At 39.2% G+C, this 17,775-nt stretch overlaps 4 protein-coding genes across 4 annotated transcripts; 2 read left to right on the top strand and 2 right to left on the bottom strand.

Moving 5' to 3' along the window:
* Positions 1 to 1,591: 1,591 nt before the first annotated feature.
* Positions 1,592 to 2,250, top strand: LOC126798168 (histone H3.2). Its single transcript, XM_050525031.1, has one exon. It carries the CDS (start codon positions 1,615 to 1,617, stop codon positions 2,023 to 2,025), a length of 411 nt encoding a protein of 136 aa, XP_050380988.1. The 5' UTR covers positions 1,592 to 1,614; the 3' UTR covers positions 2,026 to 2,250.
* Positions 2,251 to 2,876: 626 nt separating this feature from the next.
* Positions 2,877 to 6,250, bottom strand: LOC126797317 (uncharacterized GPI-anchored protein At1g61900-like). The gene is made up of 8 exons (XM_050523961.1): positions 6,152 to 6,250; positions 5,587 to 5,807; positions 4,657 to 5,259; positions 4,238 to 4,483; positions 4,081 to 4,092; positions 3,819 to 3,962; positions 3,631 to 3,674; positions 2,877 to 3,101 (listed from the first exon to the last, which is right to left on the bottom strand). The coding sequence occupies exons 1-8, from the start codon at positions 6,211 to 6,213 to the stop codon at positions 3,033 to 3,035; spliced, it is 1,401 nt and encodes a 466-aa protein (XP_050379918.1). The 5' UTR covers positions 6,214 to 6,250; the 3' UTR covers positions 2,877 to 3,032.
* Positions 6,251 to 8,751: 2,501 nt separating this feature from the next.
* Positions 8,752 to 9,195, top strand: LOC126797316 (uncharacterized). Its single transcript, XM_050523960.1, has one exon. The coding sequence runs from the start codon at positions 8,752 to 8,754 to the stop codon at positions 9,193 to 9,195; it is 444 nt and encodes a 147-aa protein (XP_050379917.1).
* A 1,267-nt stretch (positions 9,196 to 10,462) lies between these two features.
* LOC126801165 (aconitate hydratase, cytoplasmic) lies at positions 10,463 to 17,298 on the bottom strand. The gene is made up of 20 exons (XM_050528632.1): positions 16,825 to 17,298; positions 16,500 to 16,607; positions 16,240 to 16,400; positions 16,060 to 16,152; positions 15,755 to 15,940; positions 15,438 to 15,599; positions 15,185 to 15,329; positions 14,948 to 15,090; positions 14,785 to 14,841; positions 14,621 to 14,700; positions 14,466 to 14,541; positions 13,668 to 13,853; positions 13,448 to 13,515; positions 13,250 to 13,368; positions 13,039 to 13,160; positions 12,435 to 12,533; positions 11,873 to 12,352; positions 11,391 to 11,489; positions 11,052 to 11,294; positions 10,463 to 10,927 (listed from the first exon to the last, which is right to left on the bottom strand). The coding sequence occupies exons 1-20, from the start codon at positions 17,093 to 17,095 to the stop codon at positions 10,859 to 10,861; spliced, it is 2,967 nt and encodes a 988-aa protein (XP_050384589.1). The 5' UTR covers positions 17,096 to 17,298; the 3' UTR covers positions 10,463 to 10,858.
* Between the last annotated feature and the right edge of the window lie 477 nt (positions 17,299 to 17,775).

Here is a 17,775-nt window from a genome sequence, read left to right as displayed (position 1 = left end):
CACCTGGTCGGGTCTTGTCGATTTGGCACACTAACCATGTCTCTAATCCCAGTCCCAGATGGTTTAGCAAACGGATGCCATGATTGATTAGGATTCGGGTTTTCCATTAGGATTACCATTGTGATTTAGGAAACCTGATCAAATCTCAATCCCAATCCTAAATCAACATGGTTTATCGTATTCCATAAACCACTGGGAAAGTTGGCTATTGTTCTCTTAGTTCCCCACGGCGTTGTAGTTGCTGCATATAACGCTTTTGGGGGACAAGTAAATGTAAATGTAAAGGTATGCTCAGGAGGCGTTCAAGTATTAGGTCTGGTGGTCATGAAACCAGCATGGATGATAGGGGATGGACTCTACTTCACATTGGTTTGCGCAAGGGTGATCTCAAAGAGGTGAAATGGCTTCTTGACGGGGGCGCTAAAATTCTTCCAAGATCCCCTGAGCGAGTAATAAAATTTGAAAACGTGCATGGCCTTTGGTCATCTTTTAACATTTTGCATAGAACCATAACTTGAACAAACTTAAAGTCGATCACTGGTAGTGTACGTGAATCACAGATAGCCTAATTGATAGACTGGAAAAACAATCTCGTCGGGCGATCGAGAACCTTGGACTAGGAAGAATCAAAAACTTTCGAACACAAGGGCGGATTCCATATTAGAATCCGTTTTTCATGATAACCAGGCAGATGATCGAGGCCGTTGCAAGCTCCAACATGATATACACCTGGTTGATCCATCTATTGAAACTGCTTTAATGTCTGGATCGGAGTCGGAATAACACGACGCTTGGTGTAAAGTGTAAACATCGTCAAAATTATCACAATCCAACGTAAGAAAACTCACCACCAGACCGGCCCTCTTTTTAGCATAGGGCATGTAATAGAGAAGAAGGTCATCTTTTTTGTTGTTTTTTGGATTGGATTAATAATGAGGACTTAAGATGAGCTAGAATGAAACTGGAACTCTTGACCTGAGAATTCCACGACTTCATGAGTAAAGATTTGATCGGCAGCCGCAATAGGATTCATAAATAATTTCGCCTGGTAATCTGGCTTCATTTTTAGCTTCTTTTGCTAACGAGCCGAACATCTCTATCAGTTTATTACAATGGCAATTACGAAGTATGTATGTATGTGTAGGTCGGGTGTTGCTAGCTTCCTAAACCCTAATCTAAACAGAAGTGATCAAGCAAGTTCCTTAGTCCCAATACAGAAAATATATATACAAGTAATACAACTGATTAAGTCGGAAATTTAGCTCCAATGATGATGGGTCAAATTCCAGAAGCCCATCAGGGCTATCCATAACCAATTAGGCAATTACCAAACTTTCACCCGCCTCTCTCAAAAATTAGAACCACAGTCGAAAAAGCACCTCCCGCCTAAATAATTCACTCTCATTGGTTCACTTGACCAGCACACGGATCGCCATCAGCACCGTCAATTACAAACCTAATCAACGCCCCATATTCCCCCTCCCAAAATTTTCAAAAACCCTCCAAAAATTTCAAAGCTAATTTAAACCTCACCGCTATAAATACCATCCACCAATTCACCCCAAGATCACAAATCCTCAATCCCCAAAACCCTAGAAATTTCCAGATTCAGAAATGGCTCGTACCAAGCAGACTGCTCGGAAATCCACCGGAGGCAAGGCCCCAAGGAAGCAGCTGGCCACCAAGGCAGCCCGGAAGTCGGCTCCGGCGACCGGAGGAGTGAAGAAGCCTCACCGTTTCAGGCCGGGAACCGTGGCCCTGAGGGAGATCAGGAAGTACCAGAAGAGCACGGAGCTGCTGATCCGGAAGCTTCCTTTCCAGAGGCTTGTGAGAGAGATTGCTCAGGACTTCAAGACCGATCTCCGGTTCCAGAGCAGCGCGGTGGCGGCGCTTCAGGAGGCGGCGGAGGCTTACTTGGTGGGTCTGTTTGAGGATACCAATCTCTGCGCTATTCACGCCAAGAGGGTCACCATTATGCCCAAGGATATTCAGCTTGCCAGGAGAATAAGAGGCGAGAGGGCTTAGAAGAATCGACCCAGATCCTCATTAGCTTTGGTTTTATATCTTTTCGCTTCAGTTCAAATTGATGAGAGTTAATGACAATTGTTTCACTGGAGATGACTGTGCTCTCTGTGTGAATGAAATGTTTTTGTTTAATAAATGTAATGAGTAATCCTTCTGAGAAGCCCAGATTAAATTTTGGACTAAATCGGGTAAACTTGCACTTGTAAGTAGGATTAATTGGTTCACGAAGGCCTACAACTAAAGAGATCTTTGTCTCAAACATCTGATTCTGCCTCATCAAGTTCAAGTAGTATGTGACAGCCGGACGTTAAAACTTAAAACTCCAACGCACAACCAACTAACCATTTAGCAAGACACCAAAGCTAAATGGTATTTAATTTGGTATTTTCCAACATATACAATACAGGTATAGTGATTACTGAGGTTTATAAGCAGCACATCTTTAGTGTGTGTGTGTGTGTGTGTGTGTGTCTAGCTGGGAAATTATATAATGTAGGAAGAAACATATTAGCATCCTAGTTGAGGATTATAACATGAGAATACAAACCCTATTTTGGGTGCTTACGTTGAGAAGCTACTTTGGATATAATCTGGATCAAATAATCTGAATGAAGACATTCATAGGACAGTTCTACACCGTTTTTATCAGAGTTCATCGAAATTATGTGCGAGGACTTTAGTGTCCCCAAGGACATCGTAGACATGATTTTATATTCAGGCATGGTTTGCTTAGAACATACTGAAAGTTGTAGCTATGACTGCAGTAGAAAATTCACGTGTCAACAAGGATGCATCTATCCTATAATTATGGCTCATAAGCTTTCATTCATTCATATTCTGCTGCACCTAAATTATCATAAATATCAACTGTTTCTTTTTACATACTATCTAGATCTGTAGATTTTAAAGTTCATCTCCATATTAGATACACATCAGGACACCTAAAATGGTATGTAAAGCTATGTTTAACACCAATTGAAACAAAGAATTAAGATCAGCTACCACATTCAGAGAAGCAGCTTGAGAACCACCAAGGAGGAAAAGAAGAAGGGGAGCATCAAGTTGTTGTACAGACCCGTAATATATAAACACGTAAATGTGATTACTAGTTAGTTAAAGTGTTGCTGACAGTATCATACAGAACCACAAAATAAAGAGGGGATACTTTCCCCAACAATTTGCATCAGACTTCCTCTTCCTCTGCATGCACTCAGAATATTAATCTTCGTGAGTTTATAAGCATTCTTATTGATGAACAAACTATGTCTATTAAGATTGAGTAAATAGTCAATTTTCAGTTGCTACATTACAAATCTTCTTCGAACCTTTGTATTTCAAAGATTAGCTCAGCCAAGTTCAAACAATTGTTTTCGTCCAAAAAGAAAAAGTTCAAACAAATGCTATCACTACCTAATAAATTTAATTTGATTATTTTTCTCTGTATGATTTTAAAGTCAAAACATGTCAATGAATACTACATCATTCAATATTTGACAAAATGCAGCCAGCTAAATTGAAAATAGCTGCCAGCTTCAACATTGTTGGTAATGACAATCACAGAAGACTGTTTTGTTCTACATAACAATATAGAGAAAATTACATACCGCCTTGTGCAGAAGTTGCTTTGGGTACGGCTGGGATTTTCATAGCTGCAATTTCATGAATTTAAGAACTAAGTCAATGGAAAATCAGAAAAGCATGGAGGCAAAACAAACCACAGGAGGCTCAGGAATTCAACTGCGTAGAGTGAACATCATACTGTAATGAAGAAAATGATTAGATTCCTAGCATACTTCTATTGCAGGACGATGAAGATTTGGAAATTGAAGAGGGCCACAGAGCTGCAACGTTGTCATTAAGATCACAAATGAAGCTTACTCCCGAAGTTTTGTCAAAAGTTGCGTCTGAAGGCAGGCTTGGCAGAAGGCAGCCATACTCTAAAAGAAAGAAAAAATGTAACTTAAAGCACAGAATTATCAGTTGGCAAAAACGTGATAAAGTGAAAGTCACAACATAAGAACAAATGGATGAGAGTACTTGACTATATGGTTCAGCCTTGTGAACCAACTGATGAGTCCACTGAGTAAAGTCCACCATCACAAATGACAGGTCAGAAACGAAAAACAATGATCAGTATCAATTTTACCAACAAGGTTGCAAGAGGATAAAATACAGAGCAGTCCTTCATTTAGCTGAATATAGCAAAACAAACCTTGAAGAGAAAAGTCCTTAAGGTTTATGTGACAAAGTTCATAAACATTTTGGGATACATTAGCTTTCTGCAACTTCACTCCAAGTGATGCAGCACAATTCAAGGCCTGCAAGTTTGTAATAAAGCTCTGCTCTTGCAACTGCGAAACATAACTATCCATTGCTTTGCAACAGGCAGCCTGGCTTGTTATCGTACTTGCACATTCTTTCACAACATGTGTCATGTTGGGGAAAACAAGAGGACACACTGAACCAGACGTCCAGACCAGAAAACAATAATAAAGATGTTCAAGTCAGCATTGGGTCTGTCTGTATAAATCTGTCCTTTACCTAACAATGAAATGTAAATGTACAATAAAGTGGTTATTATATACATATTAAGCTACAAAATTACTATACTTCTTCCATTTCCAGGCTTACCTTTATTTACTTTGCAATTTGAAAGTCCTCTAAGGACCTTATTTGAAGAAGAAGCATCAAGGTTACTTGCTATCCATCGCCGCACAATATTCTTACAATTATCTATCCTGGTTGATTGTTCATGTACGGCATGCACACTTTCCAAGTTTGCAGCAAAACCAATTTCAGAAAGCTGTCTAGCAGCATCTGATATGGCAGTTTGGCAAACTTCCTGACAACACTCAATGACAGGATCAACTTTTCCGCAAGCAGCAAGTAGTTTCGAAGGATCCACAATGCTCTCAAACGCATCAACATCCGTAATAGGGAAAGATGCTTCTGTGAGGTTTTCTGGTTGAATTGAGCATATCTTTTGAATAGTCTTATTGGCTCCTTGACTCTCTAGAATTTTCTCAACATCGGAGAGGCAGTGCTTTGCATGAGTTATATTCAACGAAAGCATCCTAGAGTATTTACTGGAGTATCCTATAAGAGTCGTCAAGGTGGCCTCAAGCTGAGGACAACACACTACATTAGCCAATACAGGTGCAAAAAAGGCCCAGCAGTCAGTTGCTGTTTTGCTCATCATATCACCCGCAGCTGGAAAATTCAATGTACATAGTCCTGAAACCAATAAAGTGAGCCATTAGTCTCGCTTGTATTTTCTGCATTTTTATCATTGATGAATTTTTTATATATTTAGAACCTTCACATAATTCTTTCTAATCATTCAGCGATGTGAAATTTTGTCCATTAAAAATACTTTTCACACCATGATATTGTATGTCCATATGAAATGAACAACTGGAAAACGCATCCCATCAGAATTGCTAGATAACATTTTCAACCTATCATCAATAGACTCCTTTCAATACTGTGTTTTATCTCCTTATACAAGCATTTTGGACGCTACCACAACAATGCACCACTGTAAACGCATGTACCTCATACCTGATCGAATGCTGTTATTTGTGAAAGGTGTCAATGGTGAAGGTGCTAATAAAGGCAGATAAGGTTGAGGGTCTACACTGGAAGAGATATCAGGAGAAATTGCCTCCGCATTGTCAACTAACCCACAATGGGATTTATATACACCTGCACAGAGGTTTAACATGAGCAAAAGTAGGAAAAAAAACAAACACCACAGCTTACTCACAGAACAACACGGTCTTCTAATAAATGAGCAGTTCTTCAAATTAACACTACCATCATGTCAAATTGCCCATGAATATCCAAGTTTAATCCAATGCACCGATCCCATATGACAAGTTTAATCCCATTCAACAACATAGGTGTTATTCTCAATAACCAGAAACATGAACATTATCAAATGCTCAACATATTAATGCTGAATTGCTGATAGAGATGTAATAACAGCAAGTATGAAACTTCCCAAACACCAAATCAATGTCAGGTAAGAATGCAAGAATGATGCTTACATACCACAAACCCAGTTCATAAATTTGATGAAATTCCACAAAAAGATAGGAAATTTAGTGAAGGCGAAAAAAAAAACGAATGAGCGAAAAGCAGAGTAAGACTGAGGAGGTTAAGACCAGAAGAGACCCTTTGCCTCATTGTTTCAGTGAATCAAATAGAGACTTCTGAGCTTTAACATCTGATAATAACATATTAACATTCAGAGCTGAGTTTGGAGTGTGAAAGCGCGCAAATGCTGGAAAAAGAAACTCAGGGAAGAGAGTACTTCAAAGTGGGCTTAGTGTGAATGTGTAGAAATGGGTATTTGAGAGTGTACGCGCTTCCGAGCGTAACAAAAGCATTTCCGGCTATCATTTGAGAGTGTCATGTCTTTGAGCCCAAGAATACGCTCGGAACCGTGCCGGACATGGGCAAATACGCATGACCGAAAATGTTCGGTTTAGTAATGTAAAAGACAATTTACCCCCTCCATAGATTTTTCAAACGCATTTGCAGAGTTCACACGTGTGAGAGAGGGGAGGCACACATGTCAGAGACGATCACGTGCTGGGGAGGGGAAAGAGTTTAGAGAGGGCACGTGATGGGTTGCATGCGTTTTGATGTCGTGTTTCGTTTTTGGTAGGGCAAGAAGCCTCCTGACACGTCTGATGCCGGTCAGCGTAAGGAGATCAGAGCCGTCGGATGTGATGACACCTCATATATTTTCTTGAGTTATACACTACATCACACATTTATCACGAACATACATGCATAAACCCTAAAATACTATGATGAAGCGTCAGCTACAAGTCGGTGTCTACATAGTCCAAATCTCAGAGGCCATAAAACAATGCTATCTCAATTCCAGGCTTGATGTCTTGGTCACATGGTGGTTGTCTGCCATATATTATATATATGCATGATATGACTTTCTCCAATATTTCGTAAGAAATCCACCAATAAACTACTCAAACTACTACTTCCGTTCCATGTGAGACGATTCGTGATCTGTTTTTGACGCGTAAACGACCTTCTTCCTCAAATGCTTCAAGTTCAACAACCCCCGCAATAATGGTCGTGGTTCAAATTGGAACCCAGAAAAGGATCACATGGTACAGTGAACCCACCACCGCTGCAGGCTCCTCCATGAAGAGCATATCTCCGTCACAGTTCACATGCGCTGAACCCCACTCTCCACCATGCTCACCATCACGTACTCGATCTCAGACCCAGCTACGTTAATCTGCTTGTTCTTGACCATGACTTCAGTGACTTGTAATCAGATTTTACAATGTGCATGCTGATATTTTCAAGTGGTGTTTGCGTGAGGATGAATCCCTACGCGTCCCGACGTAAGTTGGATTTGTGTACACCCTATGAAGCTAGCTTTGTATCTAAACGTGCATCGTGAATTTCTCCTATATTTTACGTGATATATACAAAATGCATGCTTGATATATAAATAACTCGAAACAATATTAATAAACAAAAGGAAAATAAAACTATTGTATCAAAACCCTAATGCCATAAACACCCAGTTGAACACTATGCCACTATGATTTAAACCCTTTAGAACAGTTCGATTAACAAGTCTTCATATATATAAGACACATGCAACAGCTTTAAGGTAACATGCAGTCACAACCTGGTTCATGATCCTCATATGTATATACAATTTACTCGGGGTTCTGAGACTCTTAAAACTTTAATTCATTTGAGGAACATGGACGGTTCCTTACATTAGAATTAAGTTGTTCATAAAGCTAGCTAACTTAGATCAAACTTGTTTGAAGCCAAAGTGGGCAAGAGAAGTAGGCGTAGAATTAAACACATCTGGGTGAAACCGGCATATATCTGACGTGCACGCATTGGATACACCGTTTGGGTCCATATCGATCATGGTGATTAGAACATCTCATGCATCGTCACCAGAATTGGCTACATTTATCAGAATTAGCTAGATATGATAAGATCAGGAATATAATGGGAAAGGATCTGAGCTAGAGTTAAACTACCACATTTGTTTCGCAATTCCATAATTATTCCCGGTTGCTACCAACAAATGCGTACCGTCATGTACAGTAAGGGCAGCTAGCTAGCTAGCTGCACCGTTTTGTTTAATTAGTATTGATTAAACGACTCAACGAAACTACTCACTCAAGTTTTATTGCAAATTTAAGCTGAACACACGCCTATAGTCTATATAATTAAAATGTGAATCGGATTGGTTAGGAATCCTAGTCTAACAGAACTTCATATTGACAAAGCCAGCACTATAATAATGACCCCAAAGCTCTGTTTCTGGGTTGACCTAGAGTATTAAAAAAAAAGGTAGCAGTAACGTAAAGTTGAATAGAACAAACACATACTACTCGGTTTGGCTCTCTGCCATTTTGTATGATCAGGAAGCTTGATTAAATATAGAAAAGGTAGCTAGTGTTGGTTTGAAGCAGTATTAGTTAAAATATAATCTCCACTTTGTCTATTGAAATGCCCGGCGCAACAAACGCAGCTGCATGTGCTGTTTTTACGCCACCTGGTTTGGCGGCCTCTCTCTATGTCATTATAAATTGTTGAGCTCTAGTTTGCAACAGATAGCTAGCTCTCTGTGTCTTTCATTTCTCAAGACTTTCTGGGATTTCTCCGTTGTTTTGTTACATTACTGCTCTCTTTCTTTCATCTATCTGATCTCAGAAAATGGGGAATTGCTTGATGATAAGTAATAGCAAGGTTTCGGCACAAGATCATGAGAATCATGATGATGAACCAGCCGGAAAGGAAGCAGAAGTGATACAGAAGACAGCTGCTCCAATGTCGCCGAAGAAGAAGAAGAAGAAGACGGTGAGGTTTAATATACAAGAAGATGAAGACGATGACGGTCGAGTAATAAAGAATGGTACACATGATGAGTCTAAAACTGGAGCTGTGAGAATTCGACTAGTGGTGACTCAAGAAGAGTTGAAACAATTACTGGATTACAAGAGTGATATAGAATCAAACCGCTGTTCTGTGGAGCAATTGTTAAGTTCATTGAAATCAAGATCGGGAAGGAGGGTTTCCAAGGATCAAAGTGGAACCAATGCAGCCAGTGGCGAAAGTTGGAGACCAGTTTTAGAGAGTATTTCAGAAGACCAGTTTTAGAGAGTATTTCAGAAGACCAGTATTGTTGATAATTTTTTTTCTCTCTCCGTACTAATTGTAAGAGTTAGTGTTAATTATATGTGGTGTGGCCACAGTTAGTATGAGTCTGTATGACAATATCATATATACGTCTTTTACTTTTACTTTCTGAGCTAGAGTTAACCTCAAAATGTGAAGTTGTTTATGATTCATTTGTTCACCCTACGAGTAAAATGAATGTCGATGATATATCCCAGATGGATTTGGTATCATGGTATGTAACAATCACAAATAGCTGATGCATATATTTATCACTTTATCAGGAGGATGAACATGAGTGCATATTGTGAACATGAGCTCTCATCCATCTCACATGCTAGCAATATGATGGAGGTGTAGTCAGAGTTCATAATACAATGAATTTCAACTTTCTAAGTACCTCATTGAAAACAATATGTTGCAGAATCAAAAAGAAAAAGAAAACTCTCTAATTGCAGAGGTATACTAACATATTACACTTTTATTTGCAACGCATTACTTTTTAAGATATTGGAGTAACCTAAAACATTGATGTCATTCTTATGTTTTGATTACTAGTTGATTAAAATAGATGCATGCACATACAATGTACAAATAGGGAAGTCGAATAGATCAATAAAACCCATAGTCACATTGCCAAAAAGTTAAGAAGTAGGGTTATTTAGTTAGTGACTTGCACCAAAGTGATACAACATATCCAAATGGTCACAGTTAAAAAGAAAATGTCTGAAATAGAAACGATACAATTCGCATCTATTCTACGAATAATAGTGTATCCCATTTAGAATTGAAGACAATGTATTATTTTAATGACTTTTTGATTAGTTCTAGGCTGCAATTTGGTGATTTATTTACTTTTCCTTATTTCCTATTGCTCTCATGAGAAGGGATGTCGTTTCTAAATTTCACTTTTTATATAGTAGTAGTGAAGTAGCATAGATGCCAACGGTGGAGTTCGCCTCTACAGAGGCACGCCACAACAGCGGTTCAAACTTAATCTGGATGGCATTTGTGTGTAAGTTACTGAACCAAACAGTTCATACTTTCGAACGCAGACGCAGGTAGTGTGGCTGTGTTGGTTTGTCTGCTCTTAATTTATAGACCACGTACTTCTGCAGTATGACAGTTCTCCAAAATCTATGTTAAACACTATAGACGAGCAAGAATATGGTGTATAGTTGGAATCTGCCTTGCCATGATAAAGTGATAAACACAAGTTACGAGAAAAATCATCAACACGGCCACAAACTTGAGAAAAGAAAAATGCTTGGAACCAGCTAGCTTTCCCATGAACAAAATCATATAAATAAGGTTACTGTTAAAGAGGCATAGCACTGCCTATATCACATGGTTGCCTTGAACTTGCAAGGTAAATATTTAACCGCTTGAAAACAAGCAACAATCGGAGGAGGGAAAAAAATTATATTGCTTGAAACTATTGTTTTACCCCTGTTAACAGACCAATTAACATGCCTAATCACCCCGGGCAGTGCGGGCAGTGCTCAAATGAATTTCCAAAAAGAAATACCTCTGTCCCTTCGTAGGGACCTTTTCTGATTATTTAAACTTTATTTTGCTTCCTCTCATTTTACAGTTGAACAGGTTTGCATGATGTGGAGAACATCCTATGAAACAGTGTTTTGAATTACTGCTTGCTCAGATTTCTGATCACATATGGAAGAATACCTCCATGGTTGAAGTAAGCCAATTCCACCTGCAGATGCAAACACAATATATTAAAGCACCTTGAAAGAATTTAAATAAGACATTGTTCACATAACATACGACAACGGCAGGGAGAAGATAACGATATTGCAAGCAAAAGGAGGACAAAGTACCTCAGTGTCAAAGCGCACAGTGCATACAAAAGACTTTCCACCGTCCGTGGTGACAGTCACATCTTGGCCGGGCTTTATCTCACTAATGTTGCTAGGGAGGTCAATGTTATACCGTTCATGACCACTCAATCCCAGTGTATCTGCATCCTCACCAGCTTTGAAACAGAGTGGAATAATACCCATCCCCACCAAATTACTGCGATGGATTCTCTCAAAACTTTTAGCAATCACTGCTTTAACACCCTGTTGCACACCAAAAGTTTAAACTCAGTCAGAGAAGTGAGCACAGCAATATATAAATCCCTGAAATCAATTGAAACACGGCCATACACAACTTACCAACAACATTGGCCCCTTGGCAGCCCAATCCCTGGAGCTTCCACTTCCATACTCAGCACCAGCCAAAACAATGGTGTCATGCCCAGCAGACTTGTATTTCTGGAATACAGACATTATTGCAAAGATTTTAGTAAACAACTTAGTTTATGGTTAATCATAGAATCTATCATCAAATCTTTCTCTCATCTTTTAAAAATTAAAGTTCAATTTTACAGAAAATTGCAATGATGACACCTCTAGTTCGATATACTGATGTGAGTACTTTCATCAAATGTTACCAAAGATAAAACATTTACACTGCTGAAGTACGGGGAGAAAATGCCATTTTCAGGAGTAATTCAGTAAATTCACCAGTGAATATCAAAAATTTGAAAGCACTGTAACAGATCAAGTGCTAAAGGAAAAGGAGACATATTATAAACAAGTCCAATTGTAAGACAAAACTAGCGAGGTCAGGCAGATATTTAGTAAGAGGAACTCACCATTGCAGCATCAAACACAGAGAGTTTCTCTCCAGAAGGAACATGAACTGTTTTAGGACCGACTTCACCATTCAATAGCTTGTTCACAAGGCGAATATTGGCAAAAGTTCCTCTTGCCATCACTTCATCATTGCCACGACGACTTCCATAGGAATTGAAGTCCTTGCGATCCACTCCGCGTTCAAGGAGGTACTTTGCAGCAGGGCTGTCCTTGTGGATGCTTCCCGCTGGGGATATGTGATCCGTTGTAATACTGTCACCAAAGTTCAACAGGCAGTAGGCATCCTTCACACCATGAGCACCAGGAGGATCCATGGTCATGCCCTTGAAGTATGGGGGCTCATGAATGTATGTTGAGTTAGGGTCCCATGAGTACAGTTTGGCTTCTGGAACAGAGAGCTGATTCCACATGGGGTTGCCCTTAGTAATAGACTTGTAAGTGCTTCGGAACATTTCTGGCAACACGCTGGATTGAACAACCTACAAGGCAGGCAATTTTAAGTTCACATCATAACCTACAACATTTCTGCCAATAAACAATCATAAGTAAATAAAGATATACCTGTGATATTTCTTCGGTAGATGGCCAGATATCCCTGAAATAGACACTCTTGCCATCCTTGCCTGTTCCAATTGGCTCCTTATCGAAATCAATGTCAACCTGGAACACAATTGATTGTGAATCATATGAACTAATGGTTCATTTAATGAAATTATTATTAATAGCTGATTTAAGTAGTTTGTTCATCCAGGCAGAGAACACGCAGCAAAAGTTGAAGTGTGATAACAATATTATTAAATAAGGAATAATACTGATTGCCATAATTCATATCAGCAACATAAATGTGATGTCCCAGAAAATTTCAATAATTCATTTGTTAAAAATGGTATTGGGGGTCCAAAATGACAGTAGAGTTCAGACACCACTAAAAAGCCATGTAAATCATTCAAATTCCACTCCTAACTCAATAACAGTATTACTATGGTATAAATTGATGAAAAGATCACTTTCTCAGGAAGCAGTGAATCACACTAAAAAATTCTATATACAGTCAGAAAAAACATTCACTTGTGGTATACCAAAGTAGTTGACTATTGTCCATAGGAAGTCACCCGTAAGAATTAAATGTATAACATTGCACTTTAAGCAAGAAAGACGGGAGTACCGTGCCAGCAAGAGCATAAGCAACCACTAACGGAGGTGAGGCAAGGTAATTAGCTCTTGTCAACGGATGTACACGGCCCTCAAAGTTCCTGTTTCCAGAAAGCACAGCAGCTGCTACTATGTCTGCAACAGAAGCAAGGAAATTAAACACGAGCAATAAATAAAGTAGCAAATAGTTAAATATGCTATCAATTGTTGCAAATCGAAGTTACCATTTTCAGCTATGGCAGACGCAACAGATTCATCTAAATCTCCTGAGTTTCCAATGCATGTAGTGCATCCATATCCAACAATATTGAAACCCTGTTCATTCAGATACTTCTGCAAGCCACTGCATCAGACGAATTAACGGTTCAATTGATTGTATGTACTGATTACACATTAGCAACAATATTGGCAAAGAAAAATACCTCTGGAGAAGATATTTTGTAACAACTCCTGAGCCAGGGGCAAGACTTGTTTTTACCCATGGTTTGACCTGTGTCATAGGTTAAACAAGAAACCATCAGAAAGAGTAGCTTGTACATTCCAATTGAAAATATACTTATGTATATACAGAGAGAGAGAGAGAGAGAGAGAGAGAGAGATGGATGTGCTAGAAGCTAGATGGTAACTGCACAGATGCCTTACCCGTAGACCTAGTTCACAGGCCTTCTTTGCAACAAGAGCTGCCCCTAGCATGACACTTGGGTTTGACGTATTGGTGCAACTTGTGATTGCAGCAATGACAACACTACCATGCTTAAGCTCTGCTGGCTGCCCATGGAATGAAAAATCCACTTTTTTGTCTTGTACCTCTTTTGGTATAGCAAATCCCTGCAGCACATAAGAATGTACATTAGACAAGATGGTGACAAATGAATATATGAGAAGTTTTAGAACAGTGCTTCAACTACACTATCATCATTTTTGTAGGTGCACCAGTATCTAAACTTATCTAACCATGACTCAACATACTATCACTACAAATTCCAACATACAGACAGTTCATAATCACTTCAATTCACACCTGACTCCCTAAAATGATACCAATAATTGATTAATGGCACACCATTTACTAAGGTTCGGATGCAAGAAAAATGCATTTCCATAAAAGAAAATGACTGCCATAACCGGCAGGAGATTACTTTCAATGTAGAATTTAAATTTTCTCTCGCTAATTATGTATTCCCTTCCTAACCTGTACTCGCTAATAATGTTCTCTTCCTATTTCTGAGCCAGTTGTGGCTCTCAATGTAGAGTTGACTATACTGGGAGACAACAGCAATGACACTAGCAATTTGAGGGAACTTATTGTATAACAATAATTAAAAGTTAAATGGTGATACTAAAGAAACCAAAGGAAAAGAAGTCTATCTCGGGCCAGCATGCCAACTAAAAAAATAAAAAATAAAAACAAAAATCAGGGAAAACAGTTATACACCTCACCTTGAACCCAACTTTGTTATCAAGACAGGCATGCCAGTCGGATTTCATATCTTTCAAGGTCACCCGATCATGAGGTCTGCCAGAAATACCGATTACATGTTAATAAAAAGAAAAGTTCAAGAACCAGAGCAATTTACACAATAAAGAAGAAGCACCTTTTTGGTCCTGAAATACAGGGCTGCACTTGCAAAAGGTCCAATTCCAGGTAAGATGAGTAAACTCTTTCTGATTCAGGCTGACATAACAGAACATTTCGTCAATATTTTAATTAAAAAAGTAAATACAGTAATTTATAATGAATTTGAAAAGCCTGTTTTACCTCAGTATAGTCAACAAACAATTTATTTGCCCGGAGATAACCTTCAATCATGGCCACCTATAAATGAATAAAAGAGGTCACTTTTTTTAAAGAGATATGAAAACATTGGGAAACTAACTGACAATAAATCTTGTTATGTCTTGTTATTTGGTGAAGTACTTACAGTTTCATCAGTTCTGCCGGTCAACTTGAGATATTGTAAAGTAACATGATCTACTGGGAAGAAACCCATGGTTGCACCATATTCAGGAGACATATTGGCAATAGTTGCCCTGTCGGCTAACGATAGTTCACCCATACCACCACCTACAGGCACATACAAGAATTACACATCATATTCAGCCACTTTAAGAAGTAAGGCAGAAACTGCTTCCAGTAAACCTTGAGAGAATCAAATTACCATAAAACTCAACAAATTTCCCCACGACTCCATGCTTCCTCAGCATTTGTGTGACAGTTAAGACCAAGTCAGTAGCAGTAACACCATCGTTCAACTTTCCAGACAACTTGAAGCCAACAACTCCAGGTAACACCATGCTCATGGGCTATCAGAAGCATAAAGAATTAGTTAGAGTTCAGAAGAGCGTCAAGCATGTTAGCTTTAAAATACAAGTAGGCATCGTGTAAAAGCCTGATACTGTGATTTGACATACCTGACCAAGCATAGTAGCTTCTGCTTCAATACCTCCAACTCCCCAGCCAGCTACTCCCAAACCATCAATCATAGTTGTATGGGAATCAGTTCCGACCACACTATCGGGGTACAGCAAGCCGTTAGTGTTGAATACAACCCGTCCAAGATACTCAAGATTAACCTGAAATTAGTACATGTCAAGTAACTCCAACCTGGATACGTACTAGCATAAATAAGCAGCATTCAAATGTTCAGCATATCTTTTGTTATTACAGATGTTTGAAGTGATAAGTCCTGCCATTGAAACTCGGGCGTACTGTTTTAAAACTACTTTACCTGATGAACGATGCCAGAACCAGGTGGAACAACAAGCATATTCTGGAAAGCAGTAGACCCCCACTTAAGAAACGCAAATCTCTCCTGATTTCTCTGGAACTCTAGTTCCATATTCGCCTGCACTGCATTTTCTGATCTTGCAACATCAACTTGGACAGAGTGATCAACAACAAGATCAACAGGAACCTGCATAAGTGTGGAACACATGCTAAGTAAAATGCAATAGAGCATAAAAAGGAATATACTACCAACAATTAAATACAGTACTATAAATTGTGGCTATTCATAATAAGAATTCCACATACCAGGGGGTTGATCTTGTTAGAATCACTGCCAAGATTGTTCATAGCATCACGCATGACCGCAAGGTCAACCACAGCTGGCACTCCAGTAAAGTCCTGCCAGCACAATCAGTGTAGAAGATATTAACACCAAAACAGTAAATAAGCTTGTATACCAAACTGTTGACCTCGCAAACAGTATACCTGCAAGAGTACACGAGCAGGCTTGAAAGGAATTTCAACTTGCTTTGGAGCAGTGTTTTCCCAATCAAGAATTTTCTCAACATCTTCCTTCTTCACCTGGAAGTTGTCACAATTACGAATCGCAGATTCAAGCAGAATTCTGATCGAGTACGGCAACCTGTCTGTTACATGTACACAAAACCTCATCATCAATACAAAAATTAACAACAAACAGTACAAACGAATCCAAAAAAAAAAAACAAGCAGACGAAGAAACTTACCGATCCTCGGGTCTTTCAGTGAAGTAAGGCTGTAGAATTTCCCATACTCGCCGCCTCCTGGCTTGGGAAGAGTTGTCAAATGTTCCTTGAATGGATGACTTTCCGGAGCTGAAACCACACAGAAATTAAACCAGTCAGTATATCAAATTCTTCAATATAATCGCTGAAAATATCAGATCCTAATGTACCAGAATCGAAATTAGATCACTTTAATTTCATTTTCACAGTATCTAAGCAGTCTACGGAACTAGCAAGCATAAATCACACATAATCAAGTCAGAATCGAAACTCCGAGAAAGTCGGAATAATCAGGTGGAGGCGGTACCCATGGTAGCGATCCTACGCTGGACGCGTTCGATGACAGGAGCGATGGCTCTGATCTGAGAGCGAAGCGTGTAAGGAGCGCGCCAGTGAACGCCGTGGCTCCACCGAGACGCGGCCGATGAGCTAAGAAGTCTCTGAGCGGTGAAGCTATGCGGCCGAGGCGGCGCGGCGAAGAAGGTTCTGGAAAGAGTGGAAGTCGAGGAGGAGAAGAATCTGGCCCTAGAAGCTCTGAGAAGAGCCGAGGCAGAGGAAGAAGCCGTGGCTATATACATGACTGTCAGTAGTGACGACGATCACGCATTCATAGACGAAAGGATTAGGGATTTGAAGATAAGGGATGAGTTGGAGGTATGGGGAGAAATGGAGGAAGAAGATGAAGAAGAAGAGTCTAAATGGCGTGTGGAGACCTAGGGCTCCGTGCCGCTTCTAGAAGTAGGGAGGCTGGAGCTGAGAGCAGGAGGAGGGTTTGGGGGTTGATGTAATGGATCGGTTTTAATAGTGCTACTGTCCAATCAGGGATCTCCAGCTAGGTTGACGATCGAATATTAGCTTATTGGTGATTGATTCTAAATTTTAATACGGGACTGGAAATTTCATTTGATTTTCTATTTATAGGACAATTCAACATTCATTTCGGGAGATGACAAATCTTGTTTTTGCTTGTGTTTATTGAAAATGTCAATCTTTTTTTCTTCTTCTTCACTTTATGGATTCTGACAGTTAAAAGTTCATAATTGATAAACTGAAATTACAGTGAATATTGAGTATTGTGTTCAGTGACGATCTAAATATTATGTTGTCAGTAACTCGTTCAATTTGATTATTCAAAGCTTAGGAAGTGTGTTTTAAACTATAAGTGTTATAAATCGTGAGAATCATAACGGACTTCTATAATATTCGTTACGGAGAATTTGAAATTTAAACGTGAAATATTGGAATATTGGAGTGGTTA

The sequence above is a fragment of the Argentina anserina genome, chromosome 6, assembly GCF_933775445.1.
Source record: "Argentina anserina chromosome 6, drPotAnse1.1, whole genome shotgun sequence".
Taxonomy (NCBI): domain Eukaryota; kingdom Viridiplantae; phylum Streptophyta; class Magnoliopsida; order Rosales; family Rosaceae; genus Argentina; species Argentina anserina.
Note: the sequence above shows the minus strand (reverse complement) of the source record. Positions and strands in the feature narration are given on the sequence as shown.